This window comes from Podarcis cretensis (assembly GCF_951804945.1).
Source record: "Podarcis cretensis genome assembly, chromosome: 2".
NCBI lineage: Eukaryota > Metazoa > Chordata > Lepidosauria > Squamata > Lacertidae > Podarcis > Podarcis cretensis.
The window spans coordinates 109,478,853-109,501,684 of NC_137171.1; the positions used below are offsets into that span (position 1 = coordinate 109,478,853).

Sequence of the window (22,832 nt, forward strand, 5' to 3'; positions counted from 1 at the left end):
GCCTGCCTGCCCCTAACAAAAATTCTTGCTATGCCCATGATGCGTACAAGATTGAATATCAGCCTTTGAACAACAATCTGTCTTCTTCTGAGGAAGAAGACATGATGATATCAGGACCATATGGGTGGGAAATGGCTAATGGCTGGCTGTAATGATACCAAATGCATTGATGTCAGTAATTTTAAAAAAGATTACTTCATCCTCCCCCCCCCCCAGTCAAGGGGAAAGTCCAGAGACGTTTGCTTCAGAGAAAAGATCAATACACACTTATGGTGTCTCTGTACTAACCAATTTATTTACAAATGTACAAATTGAGCAAGGAGGATTACAGAGGCACAGAAGCAAGTACACAGGAGAGCAGTTCTAGGTTCACAGCTGCATCAGGGCCATACAACCCCGCTCCCCCCAAAATAAGCTCAACCTCATAGCAAATCTGTCAGTCAAACTGTCTTTCAAGTCTCCTTGCCCTTGCTCAAGCTAAACAAACTAGTTCCATCCTGCAAATAGATGGAATTTGTAGGCACATTCCAAGGTCATATTTAGATAATGAGCAACTTAAGCACCCATTGAACGCTTCCAACAATGGCTAAGCCTAGGCAGAGAGCTTGAATGTATGAAGGCAAAGACAGAAAGAGAGAGGGAGGGATTGGGCCATATCCACAGGTACTGTTTGCAAAGGCCTTTCAACAATCAGCAAGTTTCAAAACGCTCGTCATCATGCGGTCAAACTCCGTGCTGCAGAATTTTAAAAAGTAGGTATAGAAAACCAAATGATGTATGTATGATGCAAACCATTTGAGTCTTCCCAGATGAGACAATGCATATCTCTAGAAACAGTTTTCAGAGTTATGCTATGTCAATGGTCTGCCTCCAACAAAGAATTCTGGGGGTTCTAGTTTGGTGAGGGCATCGATGAGTCTCTGGTAGGGACCCTTCACATCTCTCGCAGTGAAGGAGGAATGACTTGGGTCAGTTAAATCTGTGCAGTGACTCACAGTCAAACTTTGGTTCCCAAAGGCCTCTGGCTCCTGAATGCCAAAAATCCAGACGTAAATGCTCCAGTTTTTGAACATTTTTCGGAACCTGAATGTCCAACGCGACTTTCGATTGAGTGCAAGAAACTCTTGCAACCAATCGGAAGCCACACCTCAGTTGCCGAACGTTTCAGAAGTCGAACAGTCTTCCGGAACGGATTACGTTCGACAACCGAGGTTTGACTGTATGTTGATAGTCAAACCGATCCAATGCAGAGTAAAGAAATGACGAAACCTGACACAAAGTCATAGTGTAAAATTTGAATCCAAAACATTAATGTTTCCACGTAATGTCAGGGAGAGAAACAGGAGGATGTTTTGCCCGTTGTAGCCAATACAGTACCCATTCTGCATTAATTAATGGTGATTAAAAGGGTTGTTTGTTAAACCACTCCGGAAACTGTCACTCTGTGAGGGGAATTAACGTCTCCTAAAGCGCCCTTAACAAAGTACAGCTCCCAGAATGCTTTGGGGGGAAGCCATGACAGTTTAAAGAGAAGAGTTTTGGATTTGATATCCCGCTTTATCACTACCCGAAGGAGTCTCCAAGCGGCTAACATTCTCCTTTCCCTTCCTCCCCCACAACAAACACTCTGTGAGGTGAGTGGGGCTGAGAGACTTCAGAGAAGTGTGACTAGCCCAAGGTCACCCAGCAGCTGCATGTGGAGGAGCGGAGACGCGAACCCGGTTCACCAGATTATGAGTCTACCGCTCTTAACCACTACACTACACTGGCTCTCTGAAGGCATTTCCCACCCCCAAAGCACTTTTCCTGCAGCCATCACAAGGTTATGTGACTACGAGGCCCTCCTTGGTGGTGGCCCCCAGGGACGGACGCCTTGGCATTGAAAGCAAGCGGGCTATGGTTTTCATTGCGCGCAAATAATGTAGCTGCCCACCATCTTGGAACGAAGCACCCTGCTGCTCTCAGGAGCAAAGTTTAATGTAGGTGACAGTGGAGCAAACGGAGAAGAGGGGGAACACCCTCTCCGTAAAGGCGACGTTGAAGGTGAAAATGTGCTGCATGTTGTCAGCGTTGTAGAAGGACACCTCTTCCCCTTCGTAGTCCAAGTAAACCCTCACTTTGTGGAGTCTCTCGGGCATGAAAATTGGGGTGCGCTTGGGGACTGTGACTGCCCAGTACCGCCCTCCCGTTTGCTGCAATGCCCAGATACCCTCTTCAGGGCTAAACTGGGTCAAGCCTTTCCTGCGCACCGACTCCTTGGCCACCCCAAAGGCCCAGCCGTCGGCAGACCCCACCTCCACCTCCCAGTAATGCCTCCCCGACTTGAAACCCTCAGTGGACAGGACGCGGGAGTTGGTGTCGAAGCGCTTGGGGTTGTCAGGTAGATCTTGCTTTCGGCAGCCCATCCTCACGCCCTTGAGGTCCGCCGAGAGGATGAGGAGGTGGTTGGCCGTCTCTGGGTCCAGGAGCAGCTCCTCTAGGAGGCAGGATAAGAGCGTTAAGTCAACCCCCCGCGGGAAGAACAGAGAAAATTAACAGGAAGGCCATATACTGGCCTCGGCCCAGTATACCTGAAGGAGCATCTCCACCCCCATCATTCAGCCTGGACACTGAGGTCCAGCGCCGAGGGCCTTCTGGCGGTTCCGTCACTGTGAGAAGCCAAGTTTAAGGGAACCAGGCAGAGGGCCTTCTCGGTAGTGGCACCCGCCCTGTGGAACGCCCTCCCATCAGATGTCAAGGAAATAAACAACTGTCTGACTTTTAGAAGACATCTGAAGGCAGTCCTGTTTAGGGAAGTTTTTAATATTTTAATATTTAATGCTGTACTGTTTTTAACACTCGATTGGGAGTCGCCCTGAGTGGCTGGGGAAACTCAGCCAGATGGGCGGGGTATAAATTATTATTATTATTATTATTATTATTATTATTATTATTATTATGTATTGAAGTTCTCACTCTGGCCACCAGGAGTATCATGTATATAGTTTTCACTCAGGTCCACGTGAGTTACTTTAGGTGGGAAACCCTGGGTTGTTGTTGCTACAGTGTTGACAGCCGGCTGCCTATAAAAGCAGGCCGGCTGAGCTGTTTGCTGTGCAGTTCTGTTCCTTTTTTAAAAAATCTTTTTTTAATTTTAAAATAATTCAGCATTAATACACACATATTGCGAATATACAAGCATACAAACATACATTTCATACAATCCTTAAAAATATTCAAACATACCTACATTCTGTTCCAGCTTACAAATAAAGAGCTGCTTTGGAGAAATCGCTGCGTCGTCTGCTATGTCTACCCACTATTTAACAATTATTATCTGGGCAAACATTAATTATACAAAGGAGGTTGAAAGATATAGGCAGTGCTTTCTTCTGCGGGGACGCAGGGGTAAATTTTGTGAATTTCTGTACTTTTGTCCATTAACTGTATTTATTTTTCCCAGTTTGAGCTATAAAATGGTGATTTTTTTTGAGTCAAAATGAGAGTACCCCTAAACATTTTTTAAAGAAAAAAAAAGGCACTGGATAAAGGAGAGGAATTCCTTCAGGAACTTCCCCTGGTTGCTATCTGCCTACCAGTTCTCAGGCAAAGGGGATTAAGGAGGCAGAGGAAATATTTAGAGATTTTAGAAGAGCCAAGATGCTTTTGGATTGCTCTCCTGTACTATTTTAGACATGTGGTCTATATATTTATGTATGTTTATCTTATGCAATTATCAACATTTATTCTATATTTGAGACCTTAGAATTCCTATGACAGGTTTCACAATTTGGACATCCAATGCTCTTTTTAAACGTGTTGGAGTTTTTTTGTTTTTATTTTAATTATGTATTTTGTGCTTGTTTCTTGTGATTTTATCTTGTGAACTGCCCTGAGACCTGCGGGTATAGGGCAGTAGACAAATTTAAATAATAATGTTTTAGATAGGTTGTGCTGGGATGAAACACAGAGACATGAGATAAGTAAATTAGGATCACAGCATACATTGAATGCACATTCAACGTACGTTTAAACCACAGGACTCTCCCTCCCTAAAAATTCAGAGAACTTAAGAGCGCTGAGAATTATAGCTCGGGGTGTGGGTGTGTGTAAACTGCACTTCCCATGATTCTTTGGGTAAAGCCACACAATTTAAATAGGAGTTGAATGTGCTTTAAATGTATGGTGTGGGCATTTCTGTCCTAGGTTCTTCATACAGCTCAAGCATTCTCACTTTGCTCCTCTCTTAATTAGGCTGGGAAACCAAGCGCTATATTATATAATCCCTGACAGGTGGCCATTCAGCTTCTGATTCGAGTGTCCACCACTTTCCCAATACACTTCTGCCCAAAGCCAGTGCAGCAACCATGAGCTTTTGAGCCATGACTGTATTCAGTGACATTACTGAAAACAGAGAATACAGGAGACACGCAGAGTTTTTATTACATGCCTTGAAAAACAACCCTTGAAACTCATTTCTGGATATACGTATTAACACACACAACGTCTGCTTTGAACATTCAGGTGTACGATCTGGTTCTTCAGAAAATCTAGCTAATTACCAGCACTTACCTTTCTCACCTTTCCCCAATTCATCCCGCAGGTGATCTGAAAGAAGAGGAAGCCCATTAATGAAAATCAGGGCTAACTAGGAACGGCAGAAAGAGATTCTGTCCAAACACCATATACGTACATATTATACAATACAGTACCCACTATTTTTCATTGGGTACACAGGTTTTTTTTGCAGTGTGTGTGTGTAATTTAACTTCTCTTGCAATTACAATCAGCTCCCTGGATATGCATATACACTGGTACCTCCGGTTGCGAACGGGATCCGTTCCAGAGGCCCGTTCGCAACATGAGCAGAACGCAACCTGCGTCTGTGCGTGCGCGGGTAGCGATTCACCGCTTCTGCGCATGCACATGACGTCATTTTGCGTGTCTGCGCATGTGCGAGCAGCGAAAGTAACCCTTTCCGGTACTTCCGGGTCGCCGCAGGATGCAACCTGCAAACGCGCAACCTGAAGCAAACGTAACATGAGGTATGACTGTACGCAAACACACACACACACACACACAGACCCATACAAGAGAATGGAAACTGTTAGTAACCTCTGTGTCATAAACAAATACCAGTCTTTCCCAAGCCGGCGCCTTCCAGTGGCTGATGGGAGTTGTAGTCCAAATTATCTGGAGGGCATCAGCTTGATGAAGGCTGGCACAGACCAACTTGTTCCATGTTCCAGATCTGCTGGTTACAGCTCTCTGCATCAGCTGATTGTCGGGGCTTGCAAAATCACATGCACAGGGCTTCGTAGGGGCTGCTGAACATGTTACCTGCAACCTCCCCGCCCCCAACCCTGCTGTCTCTTTACCTGCCCCATACCTGATGCCAGGTGTAGGGCAGGTGGGCGTGGCTAGGCCAAAACAACCTCACTGGCCAAATGATGGGACCAGGAAGCCCGATTTAAGACCAGAGGCCACAGGTTCTCCACCCCTGTAGTACAGCAGGGCATGGAGGCAGCTGCTCCCCCCCCCCGTTATTGCCCCCTCCCTCTGAATATGGAGGCTGCTCCTTACAGCCACCATGATTAATAGCCTTTGGTAGAGGCAGCAAATCCCACCCCTGTCCGGTGCAAAAGAAGAATACACAGCAGGCACCCCACAAACTGCTGGCTACCAGGAGAATTTGTCTAAACCCTTTCGGAAAATCCAGCTAGCACAGAGGCCATCACTGCACTACAACAATGCATCCCATTAGTCCAGGGGGAGTCAACCTTTTTATACCTACCGCCCACTAATGCATCTTTCTTGGTGGTAAAATTTCCTTACCGCCCACCAGTGCTCAATGGAAGGAGGATTCCGCTTGTGCCGCAGAACCCCGAAACGCCCACTACTGGGCGGTATAGACCAGGCTGACAACCCCTGCGTTAGTCAATTAAGAAAGCAGTTCTTTCAGGCTGTCTTCTGTAAAATCAATAATGCAAATTGTTATCGAGGCTGAAAGAGACTACTGCTCTGTGCTGGGCCATGGCATGCCACAAGGCAACGCTTCCGCTTTCAGATGCTAAAATACCTAGAATGGATTTGAACGGAGAGGTGTTGCTTCTCTTTACCTTTGAATTTCTTTAGCACTCCCTTGAGGACCACGGTCTTCAGAGAGAAATTGCAGGTGTGGCCCTTCATGTCAGAAGAAACGGGAACCGGCCTCTGACATTTAAGGTCATCGCTCCTGACATGTTGCGAAAATTAGAAGAGTTACCGTACTGAGAGTTACGACAGACAAAAGAGAAAAGCTTTGCCTCCCAGTTTAAGAGGGTTTTGTTTTGTTTTTTTACATATGAGGCTTCAAGGGTTGAACTTCACCCCGGTGGCTTCGCTGCTGCACAAATAAACAAGAAAATAACTCTTCCTTCTCCCTAGCCCTCCCCACACTCCCTATTTCTGTCTGAGAGCTGCCAGTCTGGCTGCCTATGTAGGTGATGGAAAGCTGAGATTGGGAGGGTGGGATCATATTCACACTCAAAGTGGTTATAAGGAGCCTGGGATTTGTAATGACCCGAGAGAGTCATCTGGGCTGCAGCCTGCAGAATATGGCTCTGAGACTCTGCTGCCCTGAATGGCTGGCACTGACCTTTCAGTTGGTTCATGAACACAGAACAAAGAGGGGGTGAAATTGCAGCTCCGTACCTGATCAGGGCACTTGTCACATCCTGGAAGAGAAAGAAGAAGAGGAGGAGTTTTGATTTGATATCCCGCTTTGTCACTACCCAAAGGAGTCTCCAAGCGGCTAACAATCTCTTTTCCCTTCCTCCCCCACAACAAACACTCTGTGAGGTGAGTGGGGCTGAGAGACTTCAGAGAAGTGTGACTGGCCCAAGGTCACCCAGCAGCTGCATGTGGAGGAGCGGAGACGCGAACCCGGTTCACCAGATTACGAGACTACCGCTCTTAACCACTACACCACACGGGAAACAGGAGAGGGGAGGGAAAGAGGGTTGGGGGAAGAGCAGTCATCTAGCACATTGCATTTCATTCCATTTTTGAATCAGAACCGTCGAGTTGGAAGGGACCCAGAGGGCCATCTAGTCCAACCCCCTGCAATTGCTTCCCCTTTATTCACATAAATTCCAGAGGCAATGGGTGGGATTCACCTAACCAGTCACGTCAGCAGAACCCCACACAATTTCTGCTCTCGCAAGAGAAGAAGAAGAGTTTGAATTTAAGATCCCGCTTTGTCACTACCCGAAGGAGTCTCCAAGCGGCTAACATTCTCCTTTCCCTCTCCCCCCCCCACAACAAACACTCTGTGAGGTGAGTGAGGCTGAGAGACTTCAGAGAAGTGTGACTAGCCCAAGGTCACCCAGCAGCTGCATGTGGAGGAGCAGGGAAGTGAACCCGGTTCACCAGATTACGAGACTACCGCTCTTAACTACTACACCACACTGGCTCTGAGGGCTTCCCCCATCTTCTCACCCCACCCAGCAATCAACTTGAGCGGGGGGGGGGGGCATTAGGGTGGGTATTGGTAGCAGGTCAGCAGTAACTCTGAATTTAACCCTTTCAAAGAAACAGCAGCTCGGGCCTAGTGAGCCCAGCAATTCTTCCCCGTGGATCTTGCCCCGATGGGGCAGTTGCGGGGATGGAAGGTCCTTGCCTTCCCACAGCTCTCTAAGCCTCCTCCTCCTCCCCATGGTCTTTCCCAAGCAACCTGAGACTCCGACGCCTTGTCTGTCTTTGCTCCACCCTCTTCATACCTCTTTGGGCTCTGGGAGACCAGGGGAGAGGGCAGCTGGTTACAGCAGGAGGGGGAGACTCCCTGGCACCCTCAGCAGCCTCTTGGTCCCCCTCCTCTCCAGCCTCCGCCTCTCTCTCTGGGCTGCTCTCTGCCACAGCCTCTTCCTGCTCACTAAACCCTGGTGTTTTCCCCCCAGTAAATTTTTCCAAATATTTTAAACACAATACAGCTTAACAATATTATTCTCCTTTCAATCTATATCTTATCCGAATTAACTTCCCTCTGCCCCTCTTCTGGCTTCTCTACATTGCTCTTAAGTGTGATTGCTATATATACCGTATTTTTCGCCCTATAAGGCACACTGGCCCATAGGACGCACCTCGTTTTTTGGGGGGGAAATGAATAAAAAAAATTATTCCCCCCCCCCGCCGCGGGGCTGGGGCTGGGGAAGCCCGAGCCCGACCACCCCCCCGACCCCAGCCCACAGAACAGGCTGCCGCCTCAAGCCTTGCGCGCCCAGCGGGACCTCCCGCTGGGCGCACAAGGCTTGCGGACAGCAGCCCGAAGCACGGGGAGTGCTCTGCAGCCCGCCCCTTGCTTCGGGCTGCTAGCTGCTGCCCCAAGCCTGGCGCGCGAGGCTTGCAGACACCTGCCCGAAGCATGGGGCGTCCTCCGGAGGGCGCCCTGTGCTTCGCGCTGCAGACTGCTGTCCGCAAGCCTTGCGAGCCCGTGGGAATGCCCGCCGGGCGTGCAAGGCTTGCGGATAGCTTCCTGAAGCGTGGAGAGCGACAGGGGTCGGTGCGCACCGACGCCTCTCGCTCTCCAGGCTTCAGCGAAAGCCTGCATTCGCCCCATAGGACGCACACACATTTCCCCTTCATTTTTGGAGGGGAAAAAGTGCGTCCTATAGGGCAAAAAATACGGTACATTCTATAAATGTCTATAATTCCTTAATAAATTTTTGTATTCTCCTTTAGACATACATTCCTTATTATATTACAGCATTACATCTTGTGGTCTAACCAAATGTTTACAATAAACGTTATGAGTTTTATTTCAGTCCTGTGAGTATCTTTATTTATGTACAGTTTTCTCTAAGTATACCATAAATTTGGACCATTCTTTTTGGAAGTTCTCATCATCCTGCTGTCGGATTCTTCCAGTTAGCCTTGCTATTTCCGCATACTCCAATACAGTGGTACCTCGGGTTAAGTACTTAATTCATTCCAGAGGTCCGTTCTTAACCTGAAACTGTTCTTAACCTGAGGTACCACTTTAGCTAATGGGGCCTCCCGCTGCTGCTGGGCGCGATTTCTGTTCTCATCCTGAAGCAAAGTTATTAACCTGAGGTACTATTTCTGGGTTAGCGGAGTCTGTAACCTGAAGCGTATGTAACCTGAAGCGTATGTAACCTGAGGTACCACTGTACTTTTTGTTGCCATTCTTCAATTGTTGGAATATCCCTGCTCGCTAAACCCTGTTACCTCTTTAGCTTCCGACACCTCCTCCTCCTCCTCCCGGTCTGCTCCCTCTGGCCACTCATCGTCGTCCCACCACCAATCCCCGGGCTCTGAGCCTTCTTCCCCTGGGGGTTCCCATGAGGGTCCCCCAGCTGCTGCCTCCCACCACTCCTCAGCATCCAGCCAGTCCTTGACACCCTGGAACAGCATGCAGGGGGAAGAGAGGAGGAGTGTGTAGAACCAAACTGTGAATATTTGTTCCTTAAGGCCTGTAAAAGCCATCTTGGTAGTCAAGATAACCCCAAGACTAATTAGTACTTTCTGCAAGAATGAGCTCACTATGTTTATCCGTTTGCTTTGATCTATGCTAATTGGCCTGCTTTGATGCCACACTTATCTCTGTTGTCTTGGCACACTTGGCTATTGGCCTAGGAAGAGGAGACAGAGTTCGATGCCTGCCACCTGTGGACCGAGGGGAGATTCTGGCCAAACTGACGTATGGCGTTTTTGTCAGTTTCCATTTCTTTGTACAGAAAGTATTGATCTGATATGCAGATATTTTTCCTATTCTGATTCGTTCTGATTATAAGTTCTTTTAAGTGTAAGTTTTATTGTTTTTCGCTGTAACTGGATTTTTATGGGCAGTGCCAATCCTGATTGTACTGGATTTGTGACCATTTATGCTCATTTGCCTTCAGTAGAAAGTAAAGCTCTGCTAGATGAAGTACAATTGCCTGTGGTCTGTTTTTTGGAAACTCTGCTACATGTTTACGATTTTTCCTGCTCCCCCTTCATGGGCGACAGTATTCTGTACAGGTAATGCATAAAATGTTTGCCCGGGAGTCGAGAGTCATGACAGACACTTGCTGTTTCTGTGTTTGCCCCAGCAGCGTAACTTCTGCATACGCCAACCAGGGTGTGTGGGGTGAGCTGTGGGGTGGAGCTGCGGCCTGCTCAAAGCACTGGATCCCAGCATTGGAGAGGGGCATCACTCTGGCACTTCTGGCATCTTTCTTTGGTATCCCTGCATCAAACCACTTGCACAGGTGTTATGTATTCAGTGGTCTGTGTTTGCCTGAGCTTGAGTCTGGACCAGGCATCCCCAACCTTCGGCCCTCCAGATGTTTTGGACTACAATTCCCATCATCCCTGACCACTGGTCCTGCTAGCTAGGGATCATGGGAGTTGTAGGCCAAAACATCTGGAGGGCCACAGGTTAGGGGTGCCTGGTCTGGACTAAGGATTCTGAGCCCCTGCATTCTGATTCGATACATGATATCCAATCACAGTACGTATCAGGATTTGGGCCTATGCCATTGGCCCTCAAACTCTGAGTCATGATTCGCAGCTTGGAAGTTTAGATAGCCAATCACGTTGGGAGTGGGAGTGGCCCAGGCCTTCAGAAATGTATATAAGAAGTTGCTTTGCCCCTGTTGTCCAGTTCTGTTAGTTCAACAAAGGTTCTTGCTGTTATCACTGTGTCTTGCCTCGTGGGAACCCACCTACACTTCAACAGGCACCTCCTTTGGGCCTGTGGATCAGGGCAAGGGTCATTCCATCTGGCAAACCTAAGCGCTTGTCCTGACGGAAGGATTGCCTTAGTGTAGGACATTCTAGTTTTCTAGTTGCCACTCCATCCTGCTGCATCTACCGCCATATAGATGCAGGAGTCACAAATGCTTTTTAAAAGGGTTCTTCTGCTGCAGTTCCAGACAGCTGACTTCTGTGTATAGCGCCAGCTGTCTGGAAAAAGGCTGGAAGCCCGCAGAGCATAGCTGTCAACTTACAGATTTGAAAATAAGGGACCAGCGGTCAAAATAAGGGACTTTAGTCAACCAGCTCCCGATCCAAAGGCAGAAAGCCCAGCCAGCCCAGCAGCCAAACGAAGCCTCAAGTGGTGGTTCCCACAGCGCAGCAAAGGCAAAGGGGGTGCAGCAAGGAAAACAAGGAAAACCACTGTCACCTCTCCGCTGGGAAGCGCTGAGCAAAGGCGAGTCCCCAGGCAACGCGGCTGACTTGATAGGCACAAGGCATGCAAGCTCCATCCCCCAGTCGATCTTAGACTCCTTATTGGGTGGCTGGCAGGGAGGGAGGGAGAGGAGCTGCTTCCTTTGAAACCCGGGAAATTTAAGGGACATCATCAATAAGGGACAGCAGTGGGACACGGCGCCAGGATAAGGGAGTTTCCCGCCAAATAAGGGACTGTTGACAGCTATGCCAGAGAGAGAGTGTTCAAGTGTTTAGTCCACAGCCACAACACCGCCACCAATGCTCATACCAGAATTGTCCACCATTTGTGGAGTGGTGGTTCGGATTTGATAGGTAGAAGACAGGGTGCAGCAGCAGAAGAGAAACAGCAACTCTATTGGAAAAGGGGTGGGATGCCGGCAAAAATTAGAGAAAAGACAAAAATGCTTTTTGACTGTATATGTTTAAAATGTTGAAAGTTAATAAAAGAGCGTGTGTCTGTGTGTGCAGTGGTATTTCTCATGATCGCAATCCTTAGTACAGTATGCTATGTATAGAAAGAGACCACAGCCATCTGGGCTACAGCCATCTTCAGCGAGGAATTCTGCAGCCTTTAAATAGGTCAAAGAAACTGCCTGGCATGGGAACATTAGGTGCAACATGAGAACGGTGGCAAACAGAAAAATCAAGGCTTAAAAATCAACACCACAGAGCACAGCTTTTCTGCAAAGCAATTTTCAAGTGATGGGGGTGAGGGGGAGTATTTTTCTCCAACAATACAGAAATCAGAAAATATTGTTTCTGAATCAAAAGAAACTCAGTCCTGTTTTAATTCAATTTGTTGCAGATGTCAGGGCGACTGACATTCTTCCTAACTCCCTGGCTCCTCTGCTTTTGACAGCTGCTCAATCCGCAGATGTTAGCAAGTAATAATGCTTCACTTTGTGCTGTAAAAAGCTTCGCTTGCAACTCTCAGCACCCTTAATGAAGAGTTGTTAGGAGATCCTTACCTCCATGACCTACAATTTCCAGAGTGGCTTAACAATCAATCCTTCTCCCCAGGGAACTCTGGGAATTGTAGTCTGTGAGGGGAATAGCAGTCTCCTAACGACTCTTAGCACCCATAACAGACTATAGCTCCCAGAATTCTTTGGGGGGAAGCTATGACTGTTTGAGATGTGGGTGGCGCTGTGGTGTAAACCACTGAGCCTTGGGCTTGCTGATCGGAAGGTCGACGGTTTGAATCCACCCAATGGGGGTGAGCGCCCATTGTTTGGTCCCAGCTCCTGCCAACCTAGCATTTTGAAAGCACACCGGTGCAAGTAGATAAATAGGTACCGCTGCAGTGGGAAGGTAAATGGCGTTTCCATGCGCTGCTCTGGGTTCACCAGGAGCGGCTTAGTCATGCTGGCCACATAACCCGGAAAAACTGTCTGCGGACAAACATCGGCTCCCTCGGCCAGTAAAGCGAGATGAGCGCCACAACCCCAGAGTCGTTTGCGACTGGACTTTACTCTTTACCTTTATACGACTGTTTGAAGTGGTATCATGGTGCTTTAAAAGTATGGCATGAATGTGGCCTAGGAGACCACCCTAAATGTCAATATTCTGGTCAAATCCAGCACTGCCAAGGCAGAGATAACATGACTTTTACTTTCCTTGAGGAAAGCACATTCCTGAGGCGAGGTTTCTAAGTACTTGATGAAGAAAGTACAACAGGTCTTGCAAGTTCTGCAAGTGTGTACACATCAAGACATCAATCGTGGTGCAGTGTGTCAGATAATTTATAGGTGACGCTGGTGATAATAGGCTTGGCTTTGCACAGAGGTTCTGGGATGCATGCGTAATTTTTTTTGGAAAGTCTTACCTTGAGGAAATCAAGCACTGGCTCTTGGATTTTGTCTTCCAGGTCAGCAATGAGTTTGTTGAGGAGAGAAATCTCCTTGGAGAGCTCGGTGATGTTTTCGTTCTGCCTCTTGGTGATGCCCTTCTCCATCTTGTCCAGCTGACCCAGAAGAAGCTGCTCTTGTTCATGCAGAAACTGGCGCATCCCTTCAAATTCAGAGAGGACCTTCTGTCTCTCAGTCTCTATAGTTTTCTTAAAGAAACAAAAACAAGATTGCCAGTTAACAGAAGGGCTGACACCATCAAACGGTCTCAAAACACAACTTTGGCCAACTAATGTCAGAATGGTGTCAATAAAAGGGCCCTTCAGAATGGTGGTTTTGAGGTTTTTGGTTTGGCCGCTTGCCTCTTATAGATTCTAACCTCATCTACACAGGATCACAGGTTTGTAAGGGACCCCTGGGTGTCATCCAGACTGACCCCCTAAAACCTGTAACCTTACCGTTACTCTGCCTTTAAAAAGAGCCTCTCCTTAAATTACAAGTGAGGGCATCTACTGTCGTGTTTTGGGATGACAGCCAGACCTACACTTTCCAATACATGCTGCCATCACTTTCCTTATTGCAAAAAGCATTATGGGATGTGGGCTAGTTGCTTACAAGCTCCAAATCCACTTTAATCATGTAACCTGAATTTGCCGGTATGTGATTTGAATCCTGCCCCTCAAAAGGGAAGCATCCAGGAAGCATCTTTTCGCTTCCACAAAGGCTGTAGATGGAGAGTAATGATAAATAAGTACAAACAATAGATGGCAGCAGAGGATAAGGAACAGAGTTATAATTTGCAAAAATTACAAGGGACACTCCTAACCTTTCACCTAGTTTGTCATCTGCACTATAAATTTGTGCTCTGAGTCTGTTATGAGTTGAAACTGCTTTAAGCAGCCACGTAAGCAAGGTGTCTGCCCATGAAGTCAATTGGCACACAGAACAGAGGTCTTTGGCTGTGAACCTGTTGCTGTGGAACTTATTCAGATACCCCTTGTATTCTACTGTCATGTAACCCAAGTGAGAGCTGGACCATAAAGAAGGCTGATCGCCGAAGAATTGATGCTTTTGAATTCTGGTGCTGGAGGAGACTCTTGAGAGTCCCATGGACTGCAAGAAGATCAAACCTATCCATTCCGAAGGAAATCAGCCCTGAGTGCTCACTGGAAGGACAGATCCTGAAGCTGAGGCTCCAATACTTTGGCCACCTCATGAGAAGAGAAGACTCCCTGGAAAAGACCCTGATGTTGGGAAAGATGGAGGACAAGATGGTTGGATAATGTTCTCGAAGCTACCAGCATGAGTTTGACCAAACTGCGGGAGGCCGTGGAAGACAGGAGTGCCTGGCGTGCTCTGGTCCATGGGGTCACGAAGAGTCGGACACGACTAAACGACTAAACAACAACAACCCAGAAGCAATGTTAATGCACATTTATATTCTCTCTTCTGAGTGAGGATGTAGCCAAAGACCTCTGTTCTCTGTGTAGCAATGACTGACTGCAGGATTTCAAATTCAAAATTTTCAAATTCAAATTCAAATTCTTGTCATGCTCTGCGCCTTCAAGAGGAGCTAGATGGGCAGACATGTGCAGTGCATGATAATGCTTATCTCTGCTTTACCAGCTCCACACTTCATCACAATATTAAGCTGTTATGAAAGGCAAAAGAGCAGGGCGCCCCCCATTCAACCCTTTTCAGCTCTGTTATATTATACCCCCTCATCTGAGTCAATGCTGTACCCATTTGCCAGCTTGCAAGTCACAACTGATACCCACCAAAAGGTCTTGACTTTTCTTGTCGTCCTGTGTTTTGAATTCCAGAAGCTCCTGTCTCTCTTTCTTCAAGAAATCCAAACGGGCCTGAATTTGTTCCTAAGATCCAAAAAACATAAAATTGATTATTTTTTTTAAAAAAGTTCCTGCATTTTTCGTGTACTTTGGGATCTGTTCCACAGGAGAAAGTCCAATCCATACCTGGAGCCGCCAAACATAACTGATAACAGAGAGATGAAGCAAAAGGCAGCCCTGTTTAGGGAAGCTTTTAATATTTAATGCTGTATTGTTTTTAACACTTGATTGGCTGGGGAAACTCAGCCAGATGGGAGGGGTATAATTAATATATTATTATTATTATTATTATTATTATTATTATTATTATTATTATTATTATTATTATGAGAGTTGGTGCCATCACATATTTTTTGCTGCATCAGGCTGCAGTTCACCATCGGTATAAAAATGGCACACGTTTTGCATGCAAAATATTACAAGTTTAACATCCAGCTGGTAGGGGTGGGAAAGACCTGCTCTCTGAGAAAGACTCTGGCTATATATATATATATATATATATATATATGGCCATAAAAACAGTACCAACTGTTATGTTGTGGGTGAACATATCAGACACAGCGATTCTTCAAAGCAGCTCTTTATTTGTAAGCTGGAACAGAAGTGAACAGCAAACAGTTCAGCCGGCCTGCTTTTATAGGCAGCCGGCTGTCAACATTGTAGCAACAACAACCCAGGGTTTCCCGCTTAAAGTAACTGATGTGGACCTGAGTGAAAACTACATAGACGATACTCCTTTTGGCCAGGGTGAGAACATAATACATAACACCAACCTAGACGGACCAATGGTCTGTCTCAGTTTAAGGCAGGGTCCAATGCTACTAATGAGAAGGAGGTGCATTAAGTGAAAATCCAGGCACAGAAATCTTGGTGGGACAGTGATGCAGAAGGCTTAACCTCCGGAATTGCTGCTTCTCGAGCAACCACGGCATTCTGTTTATTTACTGCATTTTTATCCCAGCTTTCTTCCAGGGGGCTCAAGCTGCTCTGAAATAATTCCACCCACCTTATCCTTATAAAACAGCCCTGTGAAATAGAGTAGGCCGAGAGATTGTGATAAGTCACCCATTTGGGGTCCATGGTGATTGAGGAATTGAACCAGGATATCTCCAGTCTGATAAAAGTGGGAAATCCTATTGGCAAGAGGAACGCCAGGTTATGCAGAATTAATTGGACCCGCCCCCCCAGGACCACGCCATCCCTGACAGCAACTTGTATATTTGCAGAGATTTGAGTAGGTGTGGGTGTGTGCGCTCCAATACTTTGGCCAAGGCTCAATACTTTGGCCACCTAATGAGAAGAGAAGACTCCCTGGAAAAGACCCTGATGTTGGGAAAGATGGAGGGCACAAGGAGAAGGGGACGGCGGAGGACGAGATGGTTGGACAGTGTTCTCGAAGCTACCAGCATGAGTTTGACCAAATAGCGGGAGGCAGTGGAAGACAGGAGGGCCTGGCATGCTCTGGTCCATGGGGTCACAAAGAGTCGGACACGACTAAACGACTAAACAACAACAAGAAGTGTGTGCGCGCACACACACACACACGCAGGGCCAGATTTAGGTTTGATGAGACACTAAGCTACTGAAGCTAATGGGGCCCTTTATATGCCCAGCTGTCCTTTGTCAACAACAAATTGCCACCGTTTTTTGTGTTGAATATATGCTATCTGGTAATTGATGGACCTAATAGGTATCTAAAGCCATTTGCCATGTTGCCATGCAACCAGTCCGTGCAGAATGTAGGCACCCTATATCTAGAAATGAGCAATCCAGTGATATTTTAGGGAGCAGGCTAGCAGGTGGGGCCCATCACTTACATAATAGGAGACAACACAACCCTGTTGATGTATGTAGGTTTTATTTTATTGGTTTTTTTATCTTATATTTTGGAAATGTAAATCCAGTGGTGTTTTTTTTCTTTAATTTTTTTTTGGGGGGGCCCCCAAGAGAGTGGGGCCCTAAACTATAGCTTGTTTAGCTTATATGTCAATCCAGCAGTGTGTGTGTGAGAGAGAGAGTGTGTGTGTGGAGTTGCAATTGGCAGTGCCCATTAGGGTTGCCAGGTGTTTCAAGCCAGCGATCCTGCCTCCACTCAGAAGCTGAAAGCAGAGAAAAGCGATGCTTTTGCCTTGCTATTCCACCTGGCAGGACTAATGCCCACATGACAAGGATTTATTACACCTCCAATGTTTAATTTCTAAAATTAGATGCTTCTGGACTCAGATTTGGCTCAAAGCTGCAGTCTCAGACTTGGAGGAAGGGGAAACAATTCTCACGTAGGCCACTGTCACAATGATGATTGACAAGGGAGATGCAGTCCACAGTTGGCTCTGTGTTATTTCACATGCTTAATGCTGATGGATACCGAACACAGGTTATGAGTTTCAAACCTAGTGATCCCTGACTTGGATGAAGTCCTGCTTTCCGTTTTAATGCCCTGACCTACAATAGACATCAAGGAGTATTAAAAGGAGGGTCATCTTCTCACTGTGCTCAGGCATGGAGAAATGATGACTAATGTGCAGCCATGTTGCTTCCAGACTGACTGCATTTTGCAGGAAATGTAGGTTTGCACAGTTAAAGCGGTCTGCCAGCCTTGTGCAACTAACCTACTTTAAAAAAAAAAAAAGCAGACTTTTTGCAGTTAGGAAAGTGATGGGGAAATGCATTGAAAAAATGTGGGATGAACCTTAAATGTACACCTGCACAAGCAAGATGAATTGTCATTGTTGGTACCACCTTTCCTGCAAATAAATCAGAACAAACGCTCAGTAAAGATCAGACCTAGTCTAACCTCTATGGAAGCCTCAATAAACAGGTCATTTAGAGGAGCCCTAAATGTCAATTTGCCCTGCTATCTGCACGCCCTGACAGATCCCTGTTCCTTAGTACCTCCCAGCTTGGCTCCCATTCAGAGCTGGGCCAGGAGGCTTAGCCTTGGTATGTTTCCATTGCCCGTGCTAAGTGATGGCCCATATGGACAAGCTCCCTACATTCCTATTAGAAAGCGATACCTGGAACTAACCAGTGATTCATGCATGGAGCGGTAGCTGTTCTAGCTAAATTAACCTGAAGGCCTAAATATACATTGCCCAGGAGATCTGTGACTTGATCGCCCAATGTTTGTTTCTTCTTTACATTAATGCAATTAGCCAGGGGACTCCAAAAATGATCAGAGCAATGGCACAGTGGCGTTGGGACTGGTGTGTTATTCCTGCTTCCACACAGTTTTTCAGCGGTGGCTGTGGAATGCCCTCCCCTAGTGAGCTGTGCCTGTCTCCTTTGTTAACTTTCAGGAGGAATTTGAAAACATTCCTGTTTTCCCAGGCATCTGGCGGTCCAGCATACCTGAAGGAGCGTCTCCACCTCCATCGTTCTGCCTGGACACTGAGGTCCAGCGCCGAGGGCCTTCTGGCGGTTCCCTCGCTGCAAGAAGTCAAGTTACAGGGAACCAGGCAGAGGGCCTTCTCAGTAGTGGCACCAGCTCTGTGGAACGCCCTCCCACCAGATGTCAAAGAGAAAAATAACTACCAAACTTTTAGAAGAGATCTAAAGGCAGCCCTGTTTAGGGAAGCTTTTAATGTTTAATAGGTTTTTGTATTTTAGTGTTTTGTTGGAAGCCGCCCAGAGTGGCTGGGGGGACCCAGCCAGATGGGCGGGGTATAAATAATTTATTATTATTATTATTATTATTATTATTATTATTATTATTATTATTATTTAAGAATACTGTTCCTGGCAACCCCAAGGCTATTGGACAGAAGGAAGTTTTTTACTGTGACTGCTTGTTGGGTTTTTTTTAATTTAAATTGTTTTTGGAATGTTTTAATCTGTTTTGGAATGTTTTCCTTTGTTTTCCTTTTCTTTCTGTCTTATTTTTTCTTTTTTAAAATTTTAGTTTGACAAAGTAATAATCATACATAAATAGGAATAAAAATGTGCACCCCACCACTGGGACCATTCCATTGTAACTATCCAACCTCCCAAAATTTCAACACCTCTTGTGATGGTTTGACTCCTTTCCGTTTTAGAAGTACAAATTCTACAAACACATTCCATATCTCCTCAAACTCGTTTCTCCTGCATGTTCCCCATCTTACCTTAATGGCACATAATGTATCGTTAATGGCTATATCCCACAGCTCTTTATACAATTTTTCCATTTTATTTTCTGCTTGCCCCTTCCACTTCCTAGCTATAATAATTCGTGCAGCTGTCAATAAGGGGTTTGGTGTTTTTTTTTAATGTGTATCTGCTTGCCACCCTTGGGGAGGAAAGATAGGAAATAAATTCAATTCAAAAAAACAAATCACTGATCTATTCTTTGTTTATTACATTTACGTCCAACCTTCCTTCAAACAAAACTAAAAGTGGCATAGCTTTATTTTGTTTCATTTAGGTCTCGCTTTCTTCCAAAAAGCTCATATTGGCATGTGGTTTTACACAAAAACACATACACCCCCTTCAGGTTGCAACAGTAATTTGGCAGCAACAGATGGAGTGCTGCTGCTGTCAGTTCCTGCATGTGGGCTTCCCATAGGCAGAGGGAAAATTCTGGTCGAACAGAATGCAGACCAGAATGACCCACCAGGGTTCCTCTCATGTTTGTTTTAAACTCACAACAACCATGTAAGGTAGGTACGACTGAATGGGGGCTGTCCCAAGGTCACCCAGTAAACACTGTGGCCGAAAGGGGATTTGAACCCACAACTCATCAGCCCTATTCCAACACCTGGCTTTAACCTAGGGATGGGGAACCTGGTGTCATTGGACTACAACTCCCATCCTCCATGACCACTGGCCATGCTGTCTGGGGCTGATGGGAGTTGTAGCCCATCCCTGCTCTAAGCACCGGATCACATTAACCCTGGGGTTCCCCTGTAACTTCCCACGACAGAACAACGTAGCTTCAACAAGATTGCTATGTTATGTGCAGTCAGACCATAGCCCCGATTTGAATCACTGCCCTTCGCTGAAACTGCTTTCAAACACCCTTGGGTACCTATGTAAATTGGGAACCCTTCCTGGCAGCTGTATTAAAAATAAGAATAAAAAAGGAGACCCAGCTGCAGATTCCCACAAAATAATAATAATAATAATAATAATAATAATAATAATAATAATAATAATATATTTATACCCCGCCCATCTGGCTGAGTCTCCCCAGCCACTCTGGGCGGCTCCCAATCAAGTGTTAAAAACAATACAGCATTAAATATTAAAAACTTCCCTAAACAGATGTCTTCCCTAAACAGCTGCTTATTTCCTTCACATCTGAAGGGAGGGCGTTCCACAGGGTGGGCGCCACTACCAAGAAGGCCCTCTGTCTGGTTCGCTTGTAACCTCACTTCTCGAAGTGAGGGAACTGTCAGAAGGCCCTCGGAGCTGAGCAATGGGGGTGGAGACACTCCTTCAGGTATACAGGACTGAGGCCGTTTAGGGCTTTAAAGGTCAGCACCAACACTTTGAATTGTGCTCAGAAACGTACTGGGAGCCAATGCAGATCTCTCAGGACCGGTGTTATGTGGTCCCCAGTGCAAAGACCACTTGTGTAAAGGGACGTTGGTGGAGGACCCGTAGCTCAAGACAGATCGACTTGCCCCAAAATCTTCCAGGGCCAATGGACCAGCCTTTCTAAGCCTGCAGCCATCCCTCCTTCATCAGCTGGAAATTCTATTTTAAGTAGCTATTGGCACTGCACAGCCAAAGAGCAAGCTGGGCTCCTGCTCCCCAGTGAAACAGTGTCAGCCTGTGACCTTATTCCCACTTTGGGAACTCTCCCTCCCAGAAATAGATCGGGAATTTGGTTACTTGCTTAACCTTTTCCTGCCTGACAAGGACAAGCTGCACAGGTGCAACTTATGCCTGCCCTCTAAAGGGAAATTCAAGCTGCAATCTATGCACCCTTACCTGGGAATCAGTCCCATTGAGCTCAGTGGGGCTAACTAGGGAGCAGAGATATCTAAGCAGGCATTGTTATGCATGGCTATTCTAAGAAGCCACATCCAGACTAGGGATGGATTCATCTGTCCATTTTTCTGTCAGCTTCTGTCAGCTTTTTTTTTTCTATTCCCAAGACCTGCCCTCCACAATTCCACATCAGTTTGTGCATTTTTGTAAACATACGAAACATACGTCCTTATAAAAACTCAGCATTTCAGTGCAAATTTCCCCCTACCGACACAACTTCGTATGCACTTTTGAATAAAATACACATCTCTTCTACAATGCATTCCTGTATACTATTTTCACTGATATATGCACTTGTATGCACACTTTACTCTAGTATGTGCATATCTGTACACATTACGTGACTGGAGAACTGCACTGCAAAATTTGGAGACATGCAAATTTGGGAAGATTGCTGTGTCTGAGTTGCGTACTGCTTTGGAAAGTGCAAATTAGGTTTGCTCATAAATGCAAATGGAATCAAATTCTCTATGTTCATCTTTAAGACCTGCAGCTTTCAGCTTTTGAGATCAGTTTCTATCCTGTGCCTTTAACCAAAGTCCGACATGGAGCTTTTACAATTTAAATAATATTTGTATCCTGCCCTTCCAGGGGCATCAGGGGGAGAGAGAGAGAATTCTGCCTGGGTCCTATCTAGCCATATGGTAATGGGGGCAGGAGGGGGGGAATATTTTTTGGCTGGAGGGCCAGATCATAAACTCCTGGACCCCTTGTGGGCCAAATCTGACAGGTGGGTGGGCTCTTATGTGATGATGACAACATCCTGAGGGGGCTCAGAGAGACAAGCGCCAACGCCTCCTGCTCTCGTTCTAGGCCTCCTGGAAAAGCGAAAACCAAAGGCAGTTGAACCTTGAGATCCAAGGGTCTGTCATCCCTTCCCCTCTGCTCTCCTCCACTCCCCTTCCACAAATTCTGGAGAGAACTTTCCTCTCAGCTTTAAGGGTTGTCTTCTTAGCAGCAAACAATGTCCGTCTAAAGGCCTGTGAGCAATCCAGCTAAGGGCCACTCCCACCACACCTGCGCAGAACTACCAGCGCATCAGATCTCTTACCTTGTATTCCTGGGCGGCTTCCTCTATGGGCACCACGGTGTGCGGCCTGTGGTCCCGAGACCGGTCGCACACCACGCAGATGGTCTTCTGGTCGTCCTTGCAGTAGAGCTTGAGGGCCTCCTTGTGCTTCTCGCAGAGCCCGTCCTCCTCCAGGCCCTTGCCGCCATGCATGATGAACTGGCTGATGATCTCCGACATGTTGGCCAACTGTCTGTTGGGCCTGAAGCTCTTCTCCTTGAAAACCTCCCTGCACTGAGGGCAGGGGAAATTGCTCTCCAGGCTCTTCCAGCTCTTGGCGATGCAGGAGCGGCAGAAGTTGTGGCCGCACTCGATGGAGACGGGGTCCTTGAAGTACTCCAGGCAGACCGAGCAAGTGGCTTCATCCTGAAGGTTACCTGGCAGGAAGACGGCAGCCATGGCTCCTTCCTGGCCGGCTGGAGTGCCGTCGCCGCTTCCTCCTCCACCACCGTCTTCTTCTCCTTTAACTGCATACAGGGAACGAATGCTTGGCACGAAACACAAGGCGGGCCTTCCCGAGCCAGAAACCAGCTGGTGCCCCGAGGTCATCTCAGGAGTTTCTGGTTTCTTAAATTGGCAACAAGTCAAGACCGGGAAGTGAAGTGTTTAGGCCTGTTCAGAGTTTCAAGAGGAGAGAGAAAAGGAGCAGCAGAAGGCCTCGTTTGGGCTTCCCGTGCCCACGTGACGGGTGGCATTTCGTTTGCCTCAGCAGGGTTGGGGATAATGATTCATTTCTAACATTAGAGCTGAGGAGGCTCCACCGTGCCAGAATAGTTATTCCTTTGCATCTGGACACTGTCCCCAATAGTCTCAGCTGTATAAGGGGGTGTTATTGGGTTGTTGTTTTTGTTTTTAATCGCAACTATTTTGTGTTTTTATATTGTGATTTTATCTTGTGAACAGCCC

The 22,832-nt window shown here is 46.7% G+C and overlaps 1 protein-coding gene across 2 annotated transcripts; it reads right to left on the reverse strand.

Moving 5' to 3' along the window:
- Positions 1 to 275: 275 nt before the first annotated feature.
- Positions 276 to 22,832, reverse strand: LOC307208632 (E3 ubiquitin-protein ligase TRIM7-like). 2 transcript variants are annotated; one of them, XM_079963453.1, is made up of 7 exons: positions 21,909 to 22,832; positions 14,816 to 14,911; positions 13,016 to 13,246; positions 6,673 to 6,695; positions 6,099 to 6,211; positions 4,552 to 4,587; positions 276 to 2,476 (listed from the first exon to the last, which is right to left on the reverse strand). In XM_079963453.1, exons 1-7 carry the CDS (start codon positions 22,473 to 22,475, stop codon positions 1,962 to 1,964), a joined length of 1,581 nt encoding a protein of 526 aa, XP_079819579.1. In that variant the 5' UTR covers positions 22,476 to 22,832; the 3' UTR covers positions 276 to 1,961. The 2 variants fall into 2 exon arrangements, with proteins under 2 accessions (XP_079819579.1, XP_079819578.1); XM_079963452.1 differs by having other exon boundaries at positions 6,099 to 6,214; positions 21,909 to 22,826.

Bases quoted from the DNA above. Each gene is read 5' to 3' on its own strand.
- LOC307208632 (XM_079963452.1), bottom strand. From the start codon at position 22,475: ATGACCTCGGGGCACCAGCTGGTTTCTGGCTCGGGAAGGCCCGCCTTG. The intron at 6,696-13,015 runs GTAAGACTTTCC...TTTCTCTTCCAG, and splicing joins CAGTGCTTGATTTCCTCAAG to GATGTGACAAGTGCCCTGAT. The intron at 4,588-6,098 runs GTAAAGAGAAGC...CTCTTCTTTCAG, and splicing joins AGTGCTAAAGAAATTCAAAG to ATCACCTGCGGGATGAATTG.